Source organism: Oryctolagus cuniculus, chromosome 4 (assembly GCF_964237555.1).
Source record: "Oryctolagus cuniculus chromosome 4, mOryCun1.1, whole genome shotgun sequence".
Classification (NCBI taxonomy): domain Eukaryota; kingdom Metazoa; phylum Chordata; class Mammalia; order Lagomorpha; family Leporidae; genus Oryctolagus; species Oryctolagus cuniculus.
The window spans coordinates 141,298,463-141,318,644 of NC_091435.1; the positions used below are offsets into that span (position 1 = coordinate 141,298,463).

Genomic DNA, 20,182 nt, shown 5'->3' on the forward strand with positions numbered 1-20,182 from the left:
CTAGGGTCCTGCAGTTTCATTTGCATGGAGCCCCACAAATTATGCAGCTGGCTCTGTGGGGAGGAGGCCAACCTCTTCCCAAGGGACTGACCCCACTCATCATCAGCCAGGTGGCTCTCTGGGAGCCAGCAGGGCAGAAGGGAGCGTGGGGGTCCCTGGGCCTTGTGCTGGCGGCTCCTAAACATGCTGCGCCATTTAATCCCTGTATGACCAGTGAACATCGGAGGTATGGCTGTGCCACTGGACCCAGGCCACCAACTGATAAAAGGAGCCTGAATCAGGCGTGTCTGATGCCACAAGCTGCTCCCTGTCCTCAACCCTTCCACCCTAAGCAAATGGATCCACCTGGGGGCGCCATAATCCGACGCAGGTCGGGAGGACCGGTCCTTTCATACCATCACAGAATACATCTGATCTGCACACATGGGCTAACGTAACGAGTCACAGCAGGCAGACCCCTACCACAGAGCTTTTGAAGGGACTTCTCCGAGTAGTTCTCCCGGTCGCAGCCCTTCCCGATGTAGTTGGTCTGCAGCTCCGCGGTGACCTGCAGGGAGGACACGGCTCCATCGCACGTCTCCAGGTGGATGCTGGGGAACAAGGCCATACTCCCCGAGCCGGGCTGGTACTCAATCCTTTTGGCCCAGTCTGCATCAACAAGGAAACGATAAAGCAGGAAGTCAGTTCTGCAAGAACACTTGTTTTACGAATGTCAATGGATTGCAAGCAATATATTACAGAGAAGCTGGAGGATAATGGGGATTTTGCATTTGCTTGTGCAAGATTCCCTCCCCAAGAAATGCAGGGAAAATACAGGGAGCTTGCACCCAGCTGAACCAAGCCATGGAGGAGTATGCAAAACACGCCCAAGCACATATCTCAAACATCTAGCGGGTGCTTAGTTCACTGTGTGCTACAGGGAAAATGGGACGAGAGGTACAAAGCTCAGAAAACGACCATTGGTGGTGCATAAAGAGGAGAGAAAGAGGAAATGCTGGTCTTGTTTTACACAAATACTACAATAAATACGGCCCTGTGCCTGGGGGAGACCTGGCTTTGCTTCACCTGCACCTGCAGTTACAACCTCCAGTCATTTTTGCGTGTTTCACAGTATCACCCACTGCAGCCCTCCCTACCTGCACCTCCACCTGCACGTGTCAGGTCTCTTCAAGGTCAAGGGCTTGTGTAAAACTGCATTAATGTTTCCCCTCTCTCTGATGCGTCACAGATGACGATTTCCGACATTGCGTCTCTCACCCTGTTTTGCCTTGTGCATGAGTTTTAGGAATGCACCGGTCTTGTTTGCAGACAAAAGACGCGTGGGCTTTCAAGGATGATGTGATCATAAGGCAGGGATAGGCCAACATTCAGGACTTGCTGAAATACCACTGACGTGTTTCATTTTTAAAAGAGATTTCTTTGTTTGAAAGGCAGAGTTACAGAGAGAGAGAGAGAGAGAGAGAGAGAGAGAGAGAGAGAGAGAGAGATCTAGATCTAGATCTTCCATTTGCTGGTTCGCTCCTCAGCTGGCCACAATGCTAGGGTTGGGCTAGGCTGAAGCCAGGTGCCTGGAGCTATATCCCAGTCTCCCACATGGGTGGCAGGGGCCCAAGCACTTGGACCATCATCTGCTGCTTTTATGGGTTCCTTAGCACAGAACTGGATCAGAAGTGGAGCAGCTGGGACTTGAACTGCACTTTTGTGGGATGCTGATGTCACAGGCAATGGCTTAATTGCCTGTGCCACAATGCTGGCCCCTGGACTATCACCTTGCTTTTCAGGAGAGAAGCAATTTGGAGACAATCAAGCAACGAAGAACAAACTTATCATCAAAATGCCACCACACAAGAACAGAGCAATCTACAGAAATAAATACCAAGGACAAGCACATAGGAATTGATTGATGCGTTAACAGCAAAGATTGAAAGTCAGGGCCTGTCCAGGCGCCGCTCACAGCAGCTGATAAGGTTCGGGTGCCAACAACAGCAGGCAGCCCATGCACTGTGAGGACGGCGTCCACCTTCAGCCAGGATTCCTGTGCAGCAGGACTCTGTCACCGAGAGATGCGAGTGATGGGCACCACTGGTCTACAAATCCCCAATGTTTGTCATGTAGCATGTTGCTCTGCAATGGCGTTTTCTGATGTAGAAATGAAAACCTCTGGAGTTGCCCACCCTTGCCCATGAGGAACCCAGAAAGTCCTGCATTTGTGGGACTTTGAGTCATTCGGCAGCCTCCGGCAGGCTCTGCAGGACTTCCCAGTGGCTGCCGCTGTGGTGACACCAGGACCATGGACAGGGCCTGGCTTAGGGATCAGCGAGATGACTTTGTTCACTGAGCAACCATTTGCTTAGGGACTCTCTGTGCCAGGCTCTGCTCGGAGCACTGAGGATACAGCAGTGAGCAAGTCAGGGGTGTGGGAGACTGGCAGGAGATGCCGAAGCCCGTGCTGTTCTATCAGAGGAGAAAGCGCTATGGGAGGAAAGGCCAGGGCCAGCAGGGGCTCCCTTGGATGGAGAGCGCCTGTCTGAGCTGAGGCTTGCATGGCAATGAGGAACGCTCCAGGGGAGCCTCGGGAGATGTGTGTTTGAAGCAGACTCAGCAAGGATCTTGGCTTGAGGCTGCCAGGTCAGGAAGCTCATGGGCAGGTCCTCCAAGCCTCAGGCACCTCACCAGGAAAACAGGGACCATCGCAGCATTGGGATGAGGATCAGGCGCAACCATCAGGTGGGCATGGCAGGCAGTAGGCCCTGTTAACCCATTCCCTGGTGAGGAAGGGGACAATGTCCCTGTGCACCACGACCCTGCCCTGAGCTCCCACGTTCGCCCACTGCTCCCTACGGTGTTATCCCAGCACAGGCTGTGAGCAGATGCTGCACGTGAGGGCTGTAAAGTCTATCCCAGGGCCTTGGAAGAGGGCTTGTTGGGTCAAGAGTGGCTGCACACAGAGGAGAAAGCAACCGGTGATAGGCTTTCCTCCAGCACCCATGTCTGGACTGGCCCTGTCCCTTCTCCAAGGACGACCTTAGGCAGCCCATGCCCCAAAGGCCCAGGTTCAATCCTAAAGACTTCCTAAAGGATGCTTCCTGTCAGGTGTACTGAAAACCATGCCCCTTCCCTTGGGTGGCATCCTAGGTACAAGGTGCTTCATGCCAGTATGCATATGCTAATGCCATTTATTCTACATGAGCTCCTGCTCTGTCACTTTCTCACTTGCTACCTCCTCCATGTAGCCTTTCAGGATTTCCCCAGTCTAGGTAGATGCCCTCCTCATGCTGCCACGGCAGCCTCAGCCCCAGGATCCCAGTATCACGCGGACTCAGAATTTCCATCATGCTTCCTGATGCCTGGCGTGGAGAAGATACTCTCTAAAGACTGGTACAGCATGGAAGGATCCTACAGGGCATCATATTGCAGTGATCCACTTGTGGGCCTGCCTCTCCCAGCAGCTGTGAGCTCCTTAAAAGCAGGGACTGTGGGGCAGGTGCTGTGGCACCATAAGTCTCTGCCTGCAGGGCCAGCAGCCCATATGGGTGCTGGTTCATGTCCTGACTGCTCCTCTTCCAATCCAGCTCTCTGCTATGGCCTGGGAAAGCAGTGGAGGATGACCCAAGTGCTTGGGCCCCTGCACTTGGGCAAGGGTGGGCATGGGAGGCCTGGAGGAAGCTTCCGGTTCTTGGCTTCAGATTGGCGCAGCTCCAGCTGTTAGGGCCATTGTGGAGGTGAACGGGTGGATGGAAGACCTTTCTCTCTGTCTCTCCCACTGTCTGTCTACAACTCTACCTCTTAAATAAATAAATGCATACATACATACATTCTGTGGGCATGGTGCAATTTAGGTGAGACGCTGTGTGTGCCATGCAAGGTGCAGCAAGCACTCAGGAGACTGGGATGTTGAACCCAGGCTTGCAGGTGTAGGCTCCTTCTCAGGCATCCACAGGGCGTGTGGCAGCCAGCCCTCGCCAGCCTTGCTGGCTGCTCTCAGCAGAGCGAGGGAAGCCCTTCCCTCTGCTCCTGGAGCTCCTGCAGCCATGTCTGAACAAGGCTGGGCTGGGGGAGTGGGGGAAGAGCATTGTCCCCAGGTATGGGAGGGGGGACAGGGCTGGGGAGAGCTTGAGTGGCATTGGGCAGTAGGGCCAGCATGGTGCTAGCCACACCCCAGAGGGATTTCTTGCTTCTCTAAATTTACTTTCTATAGGCATTTCATCAACTGCTGTCCTGGCCGTGTGAGCATGAGTTGGGACATCAGGCTGGAGGGAGGCAGGGGTGCCGTCACCGGGCGGGGCACCCAATCCTGGCTCTGGGCCCAGCTGCCATGTTTACAAGGTCCCCGTGTGCGCTTCAGTGAGCTGTTGTCACTGTCTTGAAATTCTTAATGATTTTTAAAACAGAGGACCTCTTATTCCCATTTTGTACTGGGATCCACAATTGATGCAGCTGGTTCTGCCGCGCCAGCCTTGTGACCCAGGCTGTGTTCCTTAATCTTTCTGAGCCTCTGTCTCTTCAGCTATAGAGATGCCCCACGGGGAGGCCCCATCGCATAACCACCAGGAGCTGGGGCCCTGTCGGCAAGCCTGGGTGTGAGCCCCGGCTCAGCCTCATGGCCTCAGCCACTGCGGGCAAGCTGCTTCCTTCTCCACCGCTCTTCACAGCTGTGTGTGTGGGTCCCACGCGATGCAGAATGCCCCCCATGGTGCCCGTGCCTGACACATAATAAGTACGTATGCTTGGGGGCACTAAATTATGTGGCTTTCTCTTCTCCAATTAAAAACAATTACCCGCAGGCTCCATTTACCAAGAAACAACACAAACTCTCTGAACTCAATTACAAATATCGGAATCCCCTACCTTCCTTTATTACTGACCCTTTCCCATTCACTATATTTTACTTTCACCAGAGCGTTTTATTACCTTTTAATTCCTGCTGCAAAGAGACAATTAACCGCAAAGGGAGGGGTGGGGGGACGCATCTCCGAGCCGCATCCTTGGCTAAGCCTCAGACTGGTGCTCTGCTGTTCCCTGCACCTGCAGGTTAGGTCCCTGTCTTCCTGGGGCTGCGCCTTCTCTTCCTCCGGGTCTTGCCCCACAGGTGTGGAAGGGAGGTCTCCTGAGCCTCATCTCCACCCTGCCTAGAAATCTTTACTTCTGGCTCTGTAGCATGCCTCACCTGGGAGCCCCTCAACAAGTTCATGGAAAATGGATTTGAAAGCTGAGTTTATTTCAGTGCAGAAAGTGTGGAATCCATTCATGTGAAAGGTCTTCGAAAAGTTCATGGGAAAGGCATATTAGGAAAAACCTGTACATGGATTTCAAATATTTCCACACCAAAATAAACTTACCTCTGAATTCTATTTTCTAGGAGCTTTTTGAAGTCCCCTGGTATTTCGCCGTGCTGTGCTTTGCATATGATGGGTACTCCATAAATATCTGTGACATGACGATGGTCACTTTATAAGCATGGGAACATACACACAGTGCTTGCCGCTGAAGGCAGAGGAAGGCAATTCTCTAGAACCCAGGGAGTCCTTATTCCAGCTGGCAAGGGTTAGTGCACTTGGGCCAGCTGTCAACTCTTCCCCCTGCTTCCTGCTGCCAGGCACCAAATGACAGGCTGCTGGGATCCAAGACACGGCTGCTGTGTGTGTGTGTGTGTGTGTTGCTATGTGTGTGCACACATACACCCCAGCCTGAGTTTGAATGCCTGTGAGTGAGCATGTATATTTAAATTACTTTTTGGAAGGGCTCCAATAGGGCCCGATGTTGTGGCACAGCAGGTTAAGCAGCTGCTTTCGATGCTAGCGTCCAATATTGGAGCACTGGTTCGAGTCCCAGCTGCTCTGCTTCTCATCCAGCTCCCTGCTAATGCACTTGGGAAATAAGCAGAAGATGGCCTAAGTTCCTGGGCCCCTGCCACTCCTGTGGGAGACCAGGATGGAGCTGTGGGCTCCTGGCTTCAGCCTGGCCCAGCCCTGGCAGCTGTAGTCATTTGTGGAGATAGCTAGTAGATGAAAAATCTCTCTCTGTGTGTGTCTCTTCCTCTCTCTCCTTGCTTTCCCTTTCAAATAAATAAATACTTCTTTTATAAAAACACAACATAGCTCCAGTCTTGGAGATGCTCACGTATTTCCAGCCGTTTAGTCCTCTTAGACCTTCTCAATAGATGTCAAATGAAACAACCAGAAATTTATCCTCAGACTTTGTCATGGTGGTGAGGTTCAGCCTTCAGGACGGAGGCTTGCAGCCCAGCAGACAGATGAATCAGCATCCAAAGTCAAGGTGAACTGTCTGGTATTCAGAAATCAGGGGCCCCAACAACTTCATCCCTGAACACCCCCGGCTCGTGTGCTGCTCAGCTCCCAGAGAGAAACCCGCCCCGCAGGACGGATACTGGAAAGCTGCAGAGACCAGGCGGCGCGGAGTGGCCCGTCGGAAAGCTACTTCTCCCCAGGGAAAAGAATCATGAAGTCAGCCAAGCAGGAGGCTTTCTCTCTCACGTCCAGTAAACACGAGCATTTTTCTAGGCACTTGTCTTCCCTTGCGACAGATGCATTGCGGGTGTAAGATGGAGCAGCTGCTGTTTAAGAATTCTGACTTATGGTTTCGAAGAGCATTTACACTGGAAGAATAGAGCTTTTCATGAACATATCTCCCCCCTTTCTGAAAAGAGGGCTCCTGTCTACTTTTTTGCACTCTAGTTACATGAACCTCTTTTACCTATCCGTTGTACACACTTTCAAAGCTTGTCTTTTTTTAAGTTAAAGAACGTTCACTGTGGGAGGTACTAGAGTGCTAGACTTTCCATTTCCCTGAGCGACATTCTGAAGTTGGGACCAAATTCTCATTTCTGCAGTAAATGTGCTCGACAGCCTCAGGAAGAACCCGCTAAATAAATGGCGCCCCTTGCCTCTTTGTGTGTGAGGTGGGAGGGGTGTTCGGCGGGCGGGCAGCCATCCCATGGGATTGATTACAAAGGGGTCTGCTGAAAGGTACTTCAGGTGAATGCCCGCAGACTTTGGCCTGGTAAATACACTCGCAAGGAAGTCAGCCCAAATGCAGAGACTTCTGTACTAAGATCTTCACCAACACATTCAAAAGACAAATGGAGCCATGCTAACGACTAATGGTCCCAGCCCTGCCTGACTGCGAGGACACGGGGATGCACCCGTGCATGCACGGCTGTGTGGGAACGCTGTGCAGCTCCCGCGGGAGCAGTGAGCTTTTATGACACGGGGAAATGCACACCACATAAAGCGAAGTGCAGAAACAGCCTAAAGTTGAAATGACTATGAAGGGAGAAAGCTGCATCCTAATTTCGATGTTACTGCTTGAATTGGATTATGGGGAACCTTTTTTCGTGGTTATTCTTATTTTATTATTTTTCAAATTAGCATCAAACACTTTGTGAGAGTTGGCACTGTGGTATAGCAGGTTAAGTCACTGCTTGTGACACCAGCATCCCACATAGGCACCAGTTGGAGTCCTGGCTGCTCCACTTCTGATCCAGCTCCGTGCAAACAGCCTGGGAAAGCAGTGGAAGATGGTCCAAGTGCCTGGGCCCCTGTCACCCATGTAGACACTTGGAAGAAGCTCCTGACTTTGCAAACAGAAGTTTCTCTCTCTCTTTCCCCCTCTTTCTGTAACTCCACCTTTCAAATAAATACATAAATCTTTTTTAAAAAATCACTTTGCAAGTTAAAATGTCTGCATAAGAAAATCAGAGCAGCCCAATGCCACGTTCTCCCATGAAGTTCTCTGCAGGATGCAGATCTCATAAGCCTTCAACGAAAAGCACCCTTCTTGCCTGTCCTGGACAGACAGGAGCTTCTTCCCCGATGGCTACATGAGCTCTTCTCCATCATCTGCATACACACACACACACACACACACGCACACGACATGGAGCTCTTTGGCACCAGTGACGAGGCTCAGAGCTTGGAAAGCAGACGCCTTGAAGGCTGAGCAGGGACAACAAATTGTCCACATTTGTTGCTGGGCCGAAGCCTGGGAGAAGGGCGGATCCAGAACCCCTTGCAGGAGGGAAGTTCAGTGCATGTGAGGCTGTCACTACCCAAACCACCCAGCAGGTGGCTGCACCCTGCCCCTCTCTGCCTGGTTCTGCCTGGGAGGCTGGCTGCTGTCACCCGGGGATGCAGAGGCTCAGGCCAGAGGCAGATATTGGCATTGGGGAGGCGGAGGGGGGACACAGCCATCCCAGCTTCAGCAAAGACTAACCAGATAACCCCACACGTTTATTTTAAATAGTGAATTCCACCACCCCTTTATTAGAAAGCAAGTCTACTTCAAAATGAACTTGTACTTGAAGGCCGTAGACAAGGGTCTTCCTAGGTGTCCACACCTGTGCAGGGCTCATTGACCACTCCTGCTGCTCATATGGTGAGGTTTTGTCCTGCCCGACCTGCCCAGCGGATGCCAGTGGCCATACCGGTGCTCTGGAGGTGCCCAGGCCACAGGGACCAAGGTGGGCTGGGCACCATGGGAAAGCAGGGGGGAGGACCTAACCACTGGGGTCCGCCTTGCCCATTTGGACCAGGTGAGCTTTGGTTATGATCTCTGCTCCTCCATCCCAGTCTTTCCGTCTGTGTCATCCACTGTCCACATCAGAAATCTCACCACATCTCTAAGGAAAACTAAGAGAACAACACTCACGTGCCCATCAACCTTGTCACTCAACTGCCTCCAAAACTCTCCTTGGCAACCCAGACTCCTGCCTCCACTTGATCATACAGCAAGGGAAGATGTCAAAGTCCCAGCAGGTGCAGCAAGTTAGCCCCATGCTCTCCTGGGGATTCTGGGGACATTCCTGCCTGCCCTGCTGCCCCCTTCACCGACCCTGACAGGCACCTGGCAGGTCTGGGTGCAGGTGCCTCCTCCTCTGGGAAGCCTTTCTTTTCCCTGGGCACCTCCCCTGGCCAGCAGAGCATGGTCAGGCAGCCCTGTGCTCTGCTCTACCAGCCCCTGGCTTGCCTGGCCACTGTGCTCACTGCCTGCACCACACTCACCTGCTCACTTGCCTGTCCTGGCCCCACCACACCCATTCATGGTCCCCAGGGTCTCACCGCTGGCCTGGCACAGGGTCGGCCCTGGGGCAGAATTTTGGGTTGAGTGGAAGCTTTGAGGGCTTCGAAGGTGGGCCTGGCCTTGACTTAGTTGGGCCAGACCTGTGTGGTTCGGGTGGCTCCTGAGTTGGCTGATTACAAGTCACACTCCACTCCACTGTGTGAATCCAGGGCTCCTGGGCAGACTACAGCCAACTCGTTACGTCCACACTGTCCTTCCACCTCCCAAGGTGATGGAAGTGTGGGGGAGATGGGGGCACTGTTTTGCCCGTTTCAGAGATGAGAACAATGGTGGCAAGGGGAGGAGGGCGGCAGGCTGGGGCTGCAAGCTCCATGAGCGCCTGAGTCTGCATGGGAACCGAGGGTGACAGCGGTGACCTTGGGGGTGCAGAGAGCAGGGAGGAAGCCCCTCTGGGCCTCTGCCACTTGAGTTCAACCCACGCGGGGATCAGCCGGAGGCCACCAGGCAAGTAGAGGGCATGGACAGCCTGGCCGGACTCCTACATCCACCTTGGGGTGGCTTCTGTTCGGTCTGGTCCTCAGTTATCCCTCCCTGTGAGCAGTGATTGGGCAGGCTGCTACCTGCCGCCTAGGCACAGCCCTGTCTCGTGACAGCCTTGGGGAGGACTGCTTTGATGAGCTCCCAGGGCAGATGCCACACCTGAGGGTCCAGAGAGGGGAAGTGACCTGTCCACTGCCCCTGAGGGGGGCTGTGGTGGCGCCTGGGCTTTCTGACTTCACAGCATAGCACCCTGAAGCCACACTCTGCTGCCAACCTGCAGGGAGGTATCCCATCTTCCCACAGTGGAAGAGCCAGTGGGCTGACTGGGGTGGGGGGGCCGGGCCAGCTCCAGGCCTGCCTGCCCCCTCCCAGCATCTACGTGTTCCTGGGCAAGCCTGTCCTCCTCTTTGTGGCCTCAGAAGGCTGAAAGGCAGATGCCAGTGGGGGCCTCCCCGGCCCCCCATCCCACGAGCCCGGGTCCTCGCTCCAGGTTGCCCTGCTGTCCAGTCACGTGGTTTCTCTCCCACACAGGGACTCTAACTGCAGCTGCCCCCTAACTGTGCCCCTCCAAGGGCCTCAAAAGGAAGAGGTGGTCTCTTGCTTCCAGATGCACTGTCAGCCATGGATTTGGGCAGGGCTCTGTGTCTGCAGACACAAGGAACACGGGTGTGCACCAGTTGTGTCCCCAGGGTCCTGGCCTCTGTCCTCAACTGGAAGGTGGGAAAAATATCAGCTTTTCATGTGGTGGGGGTGAAAAGTACATGAGAGCAGGCCTGCAGCATCCTTGACTAGGACTTGGGGAAGGTGCAGGTCATGCTACTAATTATTACTGCTGCTGCTGGTGGTGGTATGATCACTGGGTTATACTGAGGATTATTTAGGGAGAGTGCATTCTGCCCACACCCCTCCCTGCTTAGGGCTGAGACTGTTGAACCCAGACACACCCCAGGCTCACGGCGCTGCAGGTGCAGGCTCAGGCTCAGGGGAGTCAGGCAGAAGTGGGCTTGAGCGCAGGCACTTTTACCCAGCAGCCTGTAAGCACACTTAGACGATACTGAGTAGGTAAATCAGCATCCCGTACTCAACCATTTGTCGCACCTTAATGATTAGCTATGTCAGAAACATCAAAACAGGTTGTTATTCACGGAGGAACGTCCCACGAGGCCTGCAGCCTGGAGTCGCCTGCCCGCCTGGCAGCTCTGAGCAAACACTGAGCAGGCCCTGGGGTCACAAGGCTGCAGGCAGTGGCGCTCAGGGCCCCACCATGGCTGTGCCAACTACTGGGGGGAAGTGCTCCTTTCTGACATGTGCATTAGAACCAAGGGGACTGTGAAGACCTGCTGTCCTCTGCACGCCCCCATGTGTGGTTCTCTGCAAGGAGCCCCATGCAGCTTCATGGAATCCTCTCTGGAAGGCTCCCTGGTCCTGCTTTCACTTGGGAAAGCAGAGGCCACCCGGGAGTGACTGCCCCAGAGTTGCAGAGTGACAGCAGAGCTGCATAGACACCGGGGTTCCCGCCCCTCCCTAGGACTGCGCTGTTTCTACCCCCCTCCTCTGGTCCCAGTCTTGAGGACCTGATGCCCTGGCCACACAACCTCACTCCACTCCCTGGGCTTACAGGTGTTCCTTTGCAAGATAAGGGCCTTAGGGCCTATTTTCCCAGTTTTAATCATAGCATTGTTTAATCAGTGCTTTAAATGTTGCAAACAGCTTCAACCCCAGAACCTCTTTGGGTCTTAAGGACCCCGAGAAAGAATTTGGCCAAAGACTTTGATGATTCTTCCCTTACAGTTGAGGAAACTAAAGTTCAGCCAGAGACAAAGTGTAAGCAAAGCCTCTGGCCACATGGCTGCAGAACTACGGTTGAGTCTCATCCCACGTCCAGCTCCACCTCCACTGGTTTACACTTGGCTCCTACCTCCACCCAGCTGTGACCCCACTGCCTTCCCAGTGGGGGCTCAGAGCATAATGCTTGAGGGACGGAGAATGGGTAAAGAAACCAAAGGAAAGGAGCCGGCACTGTGGCGCAGCAGGTTAACGCCCTGGCCTGAAGCACTGGCATCCCATGTGGGCGCCGGTTTAAGACCTGGCTGCTCTACTTCCGATCCAGCTCTCTGCTATGGCCTGGGAAAGCAGTAGAGGATGGCCCAAGTCCTTGAGCCCCTGCACCCGCTTGGGAAACCCAGAAGAAGCTCCTGGCTTTGGATCAGTGCAGTTCCGGCTGTTGTAGCAATTGGGGAGTGAACCATCAGATGGAGGATCTCTCACTCTCTCTCTGCCACTCCTCTCTTTGTGTAACTCTTTCAAATAAATAAATAAAGCTTAAAAAAAGAAACTAAAGGAGGAATGAAGGGGAGGAGAGAGAGGGAAAGGAAGGGATAGAGGATGGGTGGAGATCAAAGGAGAGATCCCTGGGGACAAACTGCAGGGACAGCCATGCCCTGTGCTTACAGACAGGTGGATGGTGAGTGACAGTTCATGACAAATTCCCTTTAAGGAAAAAGTGGAGTCTTCTTGCTCTTGCACGAGGAACTACCCTTGGCCCTGGGCACCCAAGTCCTAGGCCCACCTCATGCTTCTCCAGCCAATCAGGCAACCAACGAAAACTTCAGCTCCAGACGAACAGCCTCTGAGAGACGGACAGTCCACAAGGGTGGGCTCAACTGGGAATGAGTTGTGATTTCGAGGAGACAGTTTGCTACAGCAGGCTTGCTCAAGCAGTGGGTGGGCAGAGAGAGGAGAGAGCACTGACACGTGGCCAGGTCCTGAGTGCCACGTGGCTGTTGTTTCAGTGGACTGTGTCTACCCTTTCTAGATAAGTCTTGTCACTTGGCAAGGAAACCAGGGGCTGGTGTTGTGATGCAGTGGGTTGAGCTGTGGCTTGCTACACTGGCATCCCATAATGGAGTGCTGGTTTGCACTCCAGCTCCTGCTAATGTGCTTGGGGAAAGCAATGGAAGATGGACCAAGTGCACCCATGTGACCAGGATGGAGCTCCTGGCTCCTGGGTTTGCCCTGGTTATTGCTGGCATTTGGGGAGTGAATCAGCAGAGGGAAGATCTCTCTCTCTCTCTGTCACTCTGTGTTTCAGATAGATAGATAGATCGATCTATTTTTACAAAATAGATGGCATGAGGACACTCAGATCCTGCCTCCCTTCTACGCTGCCCCTGTGCAGATTCCCAGCCTCCTTTCCCATCTCCTGCTTGGCTCTGACCAGCAATGCCCTCTGGGGTGGACAGATAGAAATCCAATTCCACGTGGGCCACTTATCAGTTGTGAGTCGGAGGCCCTCACTCAATCTCTCTCATCCCTGTAGAGCAGGCTCCCAGCCTCTATGCCATGAATGGCTCCTTGGCCTTCAAGGCTCCTGGGCCTCTGTCTCAACATATCCATCTGATGTCCCGTACTTTCCAGCTGTGCCAGGTCATCTCAGAAACTACTTCCTGCTGCAGTGTCAACAGGCGGCAAGAACTTCCCGCAGGGCTCAGAACGCCTTTTCTAGCAGAGCCTGGGTGGTAAACATCAGACCCTCGGGGCTGATGGTCTCCATGCAGTCTCAGCTCTGCTGTTGTAGGGCTGCTGTAGGCTGTGGAGAAATGAATGAGCATGGCTGTGTTCCAATAAAACCTTATTGATGGGCACTGCAGCCTATTTTTCCTATGGTTTGCATATGCTATAAAATACTTTTCTTCCCTTTTGCAACCATTTAAAATGTTAAAAAGTATTTTTAAACTCACAGTGATAGTGGTGGACTCGGTTTGCCTGCAGGTTGCGCTTTGGTGACTGCTCACTTAACACAAGACTTGTGCGAGAGGTATCTATCTGCCATTTAAGGGGGGTTGGCTGCTAGATTCCAAGGCTGGCGCTGACACGGTGGGATCTCAGACACCCGGCAGCACCGAGAAGGCAGAACTGAGACCACGGAGCCCTGCTCTCCTCCCTCTGTCTGGCAGTGCCTTGGGCAACAGCCTGCTGTGGGGTGACATCGTCACCTGATGGAATCTGAGCCCTGCATGACTGTTTTGCTAAGCAAACCCGAGCTCCTTCCTGGGCTGGTTCCCCTACGATTGGAAATCAATGCCTTTCACAGAATAAGACCTAAGTCAGCTGTTCAGTGTACCTGATCGATAATTGATCTGACTTTTGGAAGGGGCATGGTGAAGTCAGTTGACCTCTGGGGCCTGAGCCTTTTGCTCCTTTTGCAGAGTGGTGGCAGGTGGGCGGCCACAGCAGGGATGGGGACATGCACTTGACCAGCCTTAGCAGGAACCTCTTCTGCCCCACACGCCTGACTGCCAACTTTGTCCTCTCGCCTGTAACTCTCACAAGATTTGCCTGCAACTCTAACCTCCTTTGTGGCCCAGTACTTTAATTTTGGAATAAATCATATAGGTCTAAAGATCCTTTGCATGATGTGGTCCACTTACAAGTGCACTCAGGAATACCCACCCTTTCCCCTGGCCTTTCTGTCCCCAGTCACTGCAACCAGCTGCCCTACAGGTGATTGGCTGTGCAGCCCTCCTTCCCTAAGACCCTCCCTCATTGCACTAGGCATGGAGTTCTCTGGTGCTCCCCCCTGCCCTCAGGATAACACAGGAGGTCTGCCCCTCCATCATGCGGTCCCTCTCCACCAGCCCAGTCTCTCCCTGCCACCCCCTCCCCTACCCCACCAGCACCTGGCCACATCAGGCTCCCTCCCACCTTCCTAACACCAGTTTCCCATTCTAGATCACGTTTCTTCAACACACTGAAGCCTGCTATATTTCTAGATTTGGTCCAAGGGCATCTGTCCCAAGATTGCTGCCTCATGCATGTTAAGGGGTGGCTTTGTGTCACCATAATTCCCTCTACCATAGCTTATGCTCTTGGCATTGCTACATCTATCTCCATACCCACAACCTTTAGCCTGCACTGGGCCTTTAGCAAAAGGGAGCAGTCGCTCCAAGAATCTTTCCCACCGTGTGAGGGCATGTCAGCTTCAGTTGTCTCTTACAATGCAAATAACTCCAGGAGCAGTAATCTCAAGCAACAGCTTTCATCCTGCTGTCTTCCCAACACAGAAGTGTTTGGCACACTGCAAGAATTGAGTAAGTAATTCTGTGTGACCTCCTCACTCAACATGGAGCTTGTGGCCCAGGGGCACCCAGGTCCAGCCCAGACCTCTTGGAATCTGCATTTTACCCAAGTCCCTGGGGGACTCCGTGCACATTCAAGGGTGAGAGGCACCCTCTAGAGCACCTGGCCCTGCCTTCTGGCCAGAGGCCCAGCTGGAGGGAATGTGAGAGACAACTGGATGCACCTGGAGAATTACTCCAAGACCAGGGAGGAAATGGTTCAGTTATGTGGCTGCATTTCCCTTTTGAGCTCTTTGAAGCAGGACACACCTTAATGGGAAGGTAAAAGGAACGGCAGGTGGCTGGGCCCACTGGGGAAACTCCCTGCTATTGGGTGACCTGCTGCGGGGCCAGGTGTCTTAGCTGCCCAGCAGTCACGCTCAGGGGTGAGGCAAGTATGTGGAAGTGGGGGCTTCTGGGGGGTGCTACAGAGCTCATTCTGCAATCTGCAAGTCTCAGATCCAGAATGGCTGCATGGCCTGGGAAGCAATGGGCAAGGGTCACCAGGGAAGTCCCTGGCGGCTGTCTGCAGAGGGCAGTGACGTTGGTGAAGGGACAGTGAAGTTCTGGACTTCAGGTCTGGACCGGAAGGAACAGGCAATGAATGTAAAGTCAGACTTGCAATACTCAGAGGGAAAATGGACCAGCAAGCGTTGTGGCAATGTTTTCAGCTGGAAACAAAGCAAGAGATGCCCCAAGGGATTACAAAGTACAAACAATAAAGCAAAGCATAAACAAGGGTGCATATCTCCCAGTAACACAACATGAAAGAAAAACTAAACAAAGATCCCCTATATCAAAACTACATTACGAATGATCCTCCAGGGGACAGGTCAGGCCCCCCTAGGGTGGGGTCAATGGGGCCCCACGGCTCAGTTCCATCTCCAGCTGCTATTGCCACCATCAATTTGGCCTCCCAGGCACACTAGCCTCCCACGAGCCAACGCAGCTCCTCTTAGCCCTCACAGCACACAGGGGTCCAAGCCTAGAAAATTCTGTCAAATTGGCCAGAGGGCATCAAACCCTAAGAAGACTGCAATCCAGAGGCACGGCATGGGAGGCAGGAGAGGAGCTCTGGCCAGTGAGTGGCCTGATGCAGATGCACCTCTTTCTGGTGCCCGGGGTGATCTTTCATCTCTGTGCACTGGAGACACCTGTAAGCCCACCGCGAGTTCTCTAAGCTTGTGCTGTGACTCTCCCTTCAACTCACACAAGCCTGGTTTGTTTTGAAGCACGTCTTCCTCCCCAGCCAAGGGACAATGGGAATGCTCCCTCCTGCTCCCTGCAGAACTACAAGCTCAGAACACAGCAGAGAAAGCAAAAGTCGTACAGAAGGCAGACACACGAGCCTAGCATCCTGGATGCCATACAGGAGCCAGACACATGTCCTGGATGCCAAGCCTCTGTTCGTCCCCTTGCTGTCACCTGAACCCCTGACAAGCCCCACTCTGCCCACTGGGGAGTGATGCTAGTGAGCAAGATTTTCTTTGATGCTTTGGTGGCACAGGGAAGTTCAGTGGCAGTGGCTGCCAGAAGCGTGGTCCTGTCCTCAGGTAGCCCATATCCATCTGGGAAGACAAGCCCAATCCGGGTGAAAAAGTCAGAAACTGGGAAACCACAGTCGCAGCACAAAGTGTCTTGGCCACCTGAAAGGCAGGTGGCAGCAGAGCCTGGGACTATGAGGTCTGCCTGTGCAAAGCTGGGCAAGGCCATAAGCACGATGGGGTAGCCAAGCTCCTGAACATGGAAGGGGTTACTGGGTAGCGATGGCAGCATCACTGGAGTTTGGGAGCAGGTCATTTAGGGATCCTGGGAAGGCAGGGGAGGCTCTGGCCATGAGAAAGAGCTTTGTTCAGAGACAGCTTCTGGGAGAAGCTGGCTGCAGCGGGACTGGGCACCGTGCTGATGGAGAGCGCCAGGGGAGGCTGCGGCTCCTGAACATGATGGATTGCTTTCGCTATACTGCCATCCCCTCCTGCCTGGACGGAAATGACTTAGAACAGGTACAAGAGTTCAAGCTGCTAAAACTGCGTTTTCTTGGTGCCTTGCATTGCTTGTGAGATGTCAGCTAAGGCCTTGCATTTTAGAAACTCCTTAAGCCAGAGGCTGGATGTTGGGCCTCTCCTCTCTGCCTGTGTGTGCTGGGTGGCAACGAGCATGATGACCTTCAGAAAATGCAAATGCATCAGCTAGACTCAGCACCCTGAGACACAGTGAAGGGCCTCACCGCAATTTCTCAGCAATAGGGATAAACTCTATGGATCACAGACGTCATGAGATTTGGGGAAGGGAGCACTGGACCAACCAGGCACATGATGTTAGACAAGCTAAGCTGCTTCTGACATTCTCGGCTGTAACATGAGGATAATACATTGTAAGAGTTGTGGGAATAAATAAGCCATTCTGTTTCTTGCAGCAAAGTGACCGTGCTTTGAAAATTCCCCTGGTTGTGATGATGTGGGAGTAAGCCTAGAACCTTCCATCCAATGGGCTGAGCCACCTTCACACATGGAACTGATAAACACCAGGCCCACCTTGCCAGCCAGGCTTGCACACTGGCTTCACGTCCACCTGCACCAGCGTGTCCTGTGCAGCAGGTTTCTGTCCACAGTCGTAGGCGGTCACCAGGATCTCATACTGGTGTTGCTTGTCGTAGCTCAGCTTCTCGGTGTTCCTGATGTTGCCTGAGGAACAGGAACATGCACAATCATTTCAGGTCAGGTGAACCACACGGGACTTCTTCAAAATCCCCTTTCCACCCCAGCAACCTTCACAAGAATGCAATCGCTCTCATTGTGGAGACAAGGGCACAGGTGGGAGCAAGGCTTCCACCTGCTTGGGCTCTGCTGTGCCACGGGCTTGCTAGGGAATTCTCAGCACACCCTGGAATCCCACAGGCTTGTGTTTTAACTAACGGGTTGCCAGCAACCTCCATCCTAAAGTGCACCCCTGTGGCTGCATGTCCCCGGCGGAGGGAACCGGGAACTCATCTTTCTGGGAAAAAGATGGAATTCAGAGAAAGTCCTGACACATTTTTTAGCATCTGGGCTTGTTGCCAGACATGTTCACTGCCTCTTCTCACATTATTTTGCTACCAAATACGAAGCAAAATCAATAAGAAAACACGCAAGCTCCTTTCTGAAAGCGACTCAGAATAACGAATTCCTTGCCCTGAAGAAGGAGATATTTTTCCTCTCCAAGTGAGACCAAATGTCTTTTTTTTTTCTGAGCTGTTATGTGTTTTTCTTCTTGTAAGTTTTATCCTATGAATCAGAAATAAACATGGGATGATTAATGAGAAAAATTTAAATGACTGTTTTTGCTGAAATAAAATTTTGGTTCCAAATAAGTAATAAAGATACAAAGTTCATCAAACACTTTTATGTTTTTAATTCCAAGAGATTAAAGCCTTCCTTTGCTGAGAATAATTTCATTCCTGCTTTTCTGTTCTGCTTTTTTGACAGCGGAAATTGACGGTAAATTAAAATTCAGATGATAGCATCTTTTGCCAGAAGTGATATCAAGAAAATGGAAATTAAACAAATAGACAAATATGGAATGACTGACCTTGGTGTATGTTTATATTCCAACGAACTAAAGAAGATTACCTGAGTGGATGTATATTGTTTATATGAAACAATAGGAATGAAGACAAGAAAGTGTGGAAAACTAGAAAAGTCAAATAATAATTGAGATGGAAAAAGTTGACCCATCAATCAGCCAATACAGTGAAACAGTGCTCTGTCCGAGGCCATGAGCAGGTGCATATGGGAGTACACAGGGCTTTGCAGGTGTTCCTCCATATGGGGTGGGGGAGGTTGGTTCCAGGATCTACCTAGATGCCAAAATCCAACACTATTGAAATCCCTTATAGAACATGGCATAGTGTTTGCATCTATTGATGCAATCCTGCGTATGTTAAATCATCTCCAGGTTACTTACTACATTTATTGCAATGTTAATGCTATTTTATAAAGTTTTTCTTATACTGTACTGTTTACAGAATAATGTTCAGGGCAGATTTACTTTTTCCTCAAATATTTTCCTTTTTCGTTAAAGATTTACTTTTTGGAAAGGCCGAGTGACAGAGGGAGAGATGGATGATATATAGAGATATTTTCCATCCCTGGTTCACTCCCAAAATGGCCACAACTGCTAAAGATGAGCCAGGAGCTTCATCCTGGTCTTCCATGTGAGCCCTCATTCAGTGCCTTTTCAGGTGTATTAACAAAAGCTGTATCGTAATGAAACAGGCTGGCCTTGAGCCGGCCCTCGGATATGGGACACTGGCATTGCATGTGGTGGCTTAATCTACTGTTTCATAGCTGGAGCCCCTCAAATATTTCCCATGCATGGTTGGCTCAGCCTGCAGTTGTGGAACCGGTAGACATGGACGGCTGACTGTTTCAGTCAAGGTGAGGTGTGGCAGAAATGAAGACTGGGTGATGGCAAGGAGGGAATTTGATGCTGCCCAGGACACTGGACCAAGAACCAGGACACTTTATTCTGCTCTCTGCTCTGGACTGTCCTAAAAATGCAACTGTGCCCATCTACTGCAGGCAGAGTCCAGTTGTTTGACAAAGCCAGTCCCAAATCTGGCTGAATGAAAGTGGATTTGATGTGTTTCTGGTTTGTGGCTGGTGTTCAAATCCCTTTCACTTTCCTGGAAATATTTGTTTCAGCCTCACGTCTGAGGGCCTGCTCAGGCCTGGAATGTCCAGTCGTGGGTTGGTATGGCTCCCGTGGCTTCTGTTAACACACTTGTTTGTGGCTATGGTCAGCACAAGGAGGAATGGCGTACAACCCTGAGAACCATGTTTCTGTAACAACAAATTGAATTTTGAACAAAAAGTTTGAGCTTTCTCTTTCTTTAAAGTTAAATGGCTCTCAATGGATCCACTTCCTAAAAGAGGAAGGCTCAGGGTTTACAATCCGTGTGACATTAAACGGAGCAAACACTATTGATTGTGGTGGAAAAATAAACACACAAGCTGAATCCTTGGCTCCATTTGTTACAGCTCCACTTCCGTAACAAGCCCTAATGAAACTGTCTAAGAAACTAATTTCCCTTCTCCACCACCTCCAACTGCATGCATGTGAAAATGGGTTTCAAAGATTGACTTTGTGGTCAGGGGAAAATATAATATTGTGATCAATTGTTGTGTGGAGGAGGATCATCTTTGGCTAAGAATCAATTCCAAAAATTTTTGAAAGCTCAGGAAAAGTCATCCATTTTGCTGCTATTACAGTTGTGTGTTTTTAGAAAAGATTTATTTATTTGAAAGTCAGAATTATCGGGCAGGGGGTGGTGGTAGCCAGGGTTGAGCCAGATGGTAGCCAGGAGCAAGAGGCTTCTCCCATATGGGTGCAGGGGCCTGAGTACTTGGGTCATCTTCTGCTGCTTTCCCAGGCACATTAGCAGGGAGCTGAATTGGAAGTGGAGCGTTCACAGAGATGCCAGCATCCCAGCCAGTGGCTTTACCTGC

General features: G+C 51.9%; 1 protein-coding gene across 1 annotated transcript in view; it reads right to left on the reverse strand.

Moving 5' to 3' along the window:
* CLSTN2 (calsyntenin 2) overlaps positions 1-20,182 on the reverse strand; it is a 585,390-nt gene that overhangs the window by 99,911 nt on the left and 465,297 nt on the right. The window contains exons 5-6 of the mRNA XM_002716578.5: positions 17,231-17,380; positions 463-648 (exon numbers count right to left, since the gene is read on the reverse strand). Of these exons, the coding sequence (XP_002716624.3) occupies positions 463-648; positions 17,231-17,380 (336 nt within the window). The remainder of the gene's footprint in view (positions 1-462; positions 649-17,230; positions 17,381-20,182) is intronic.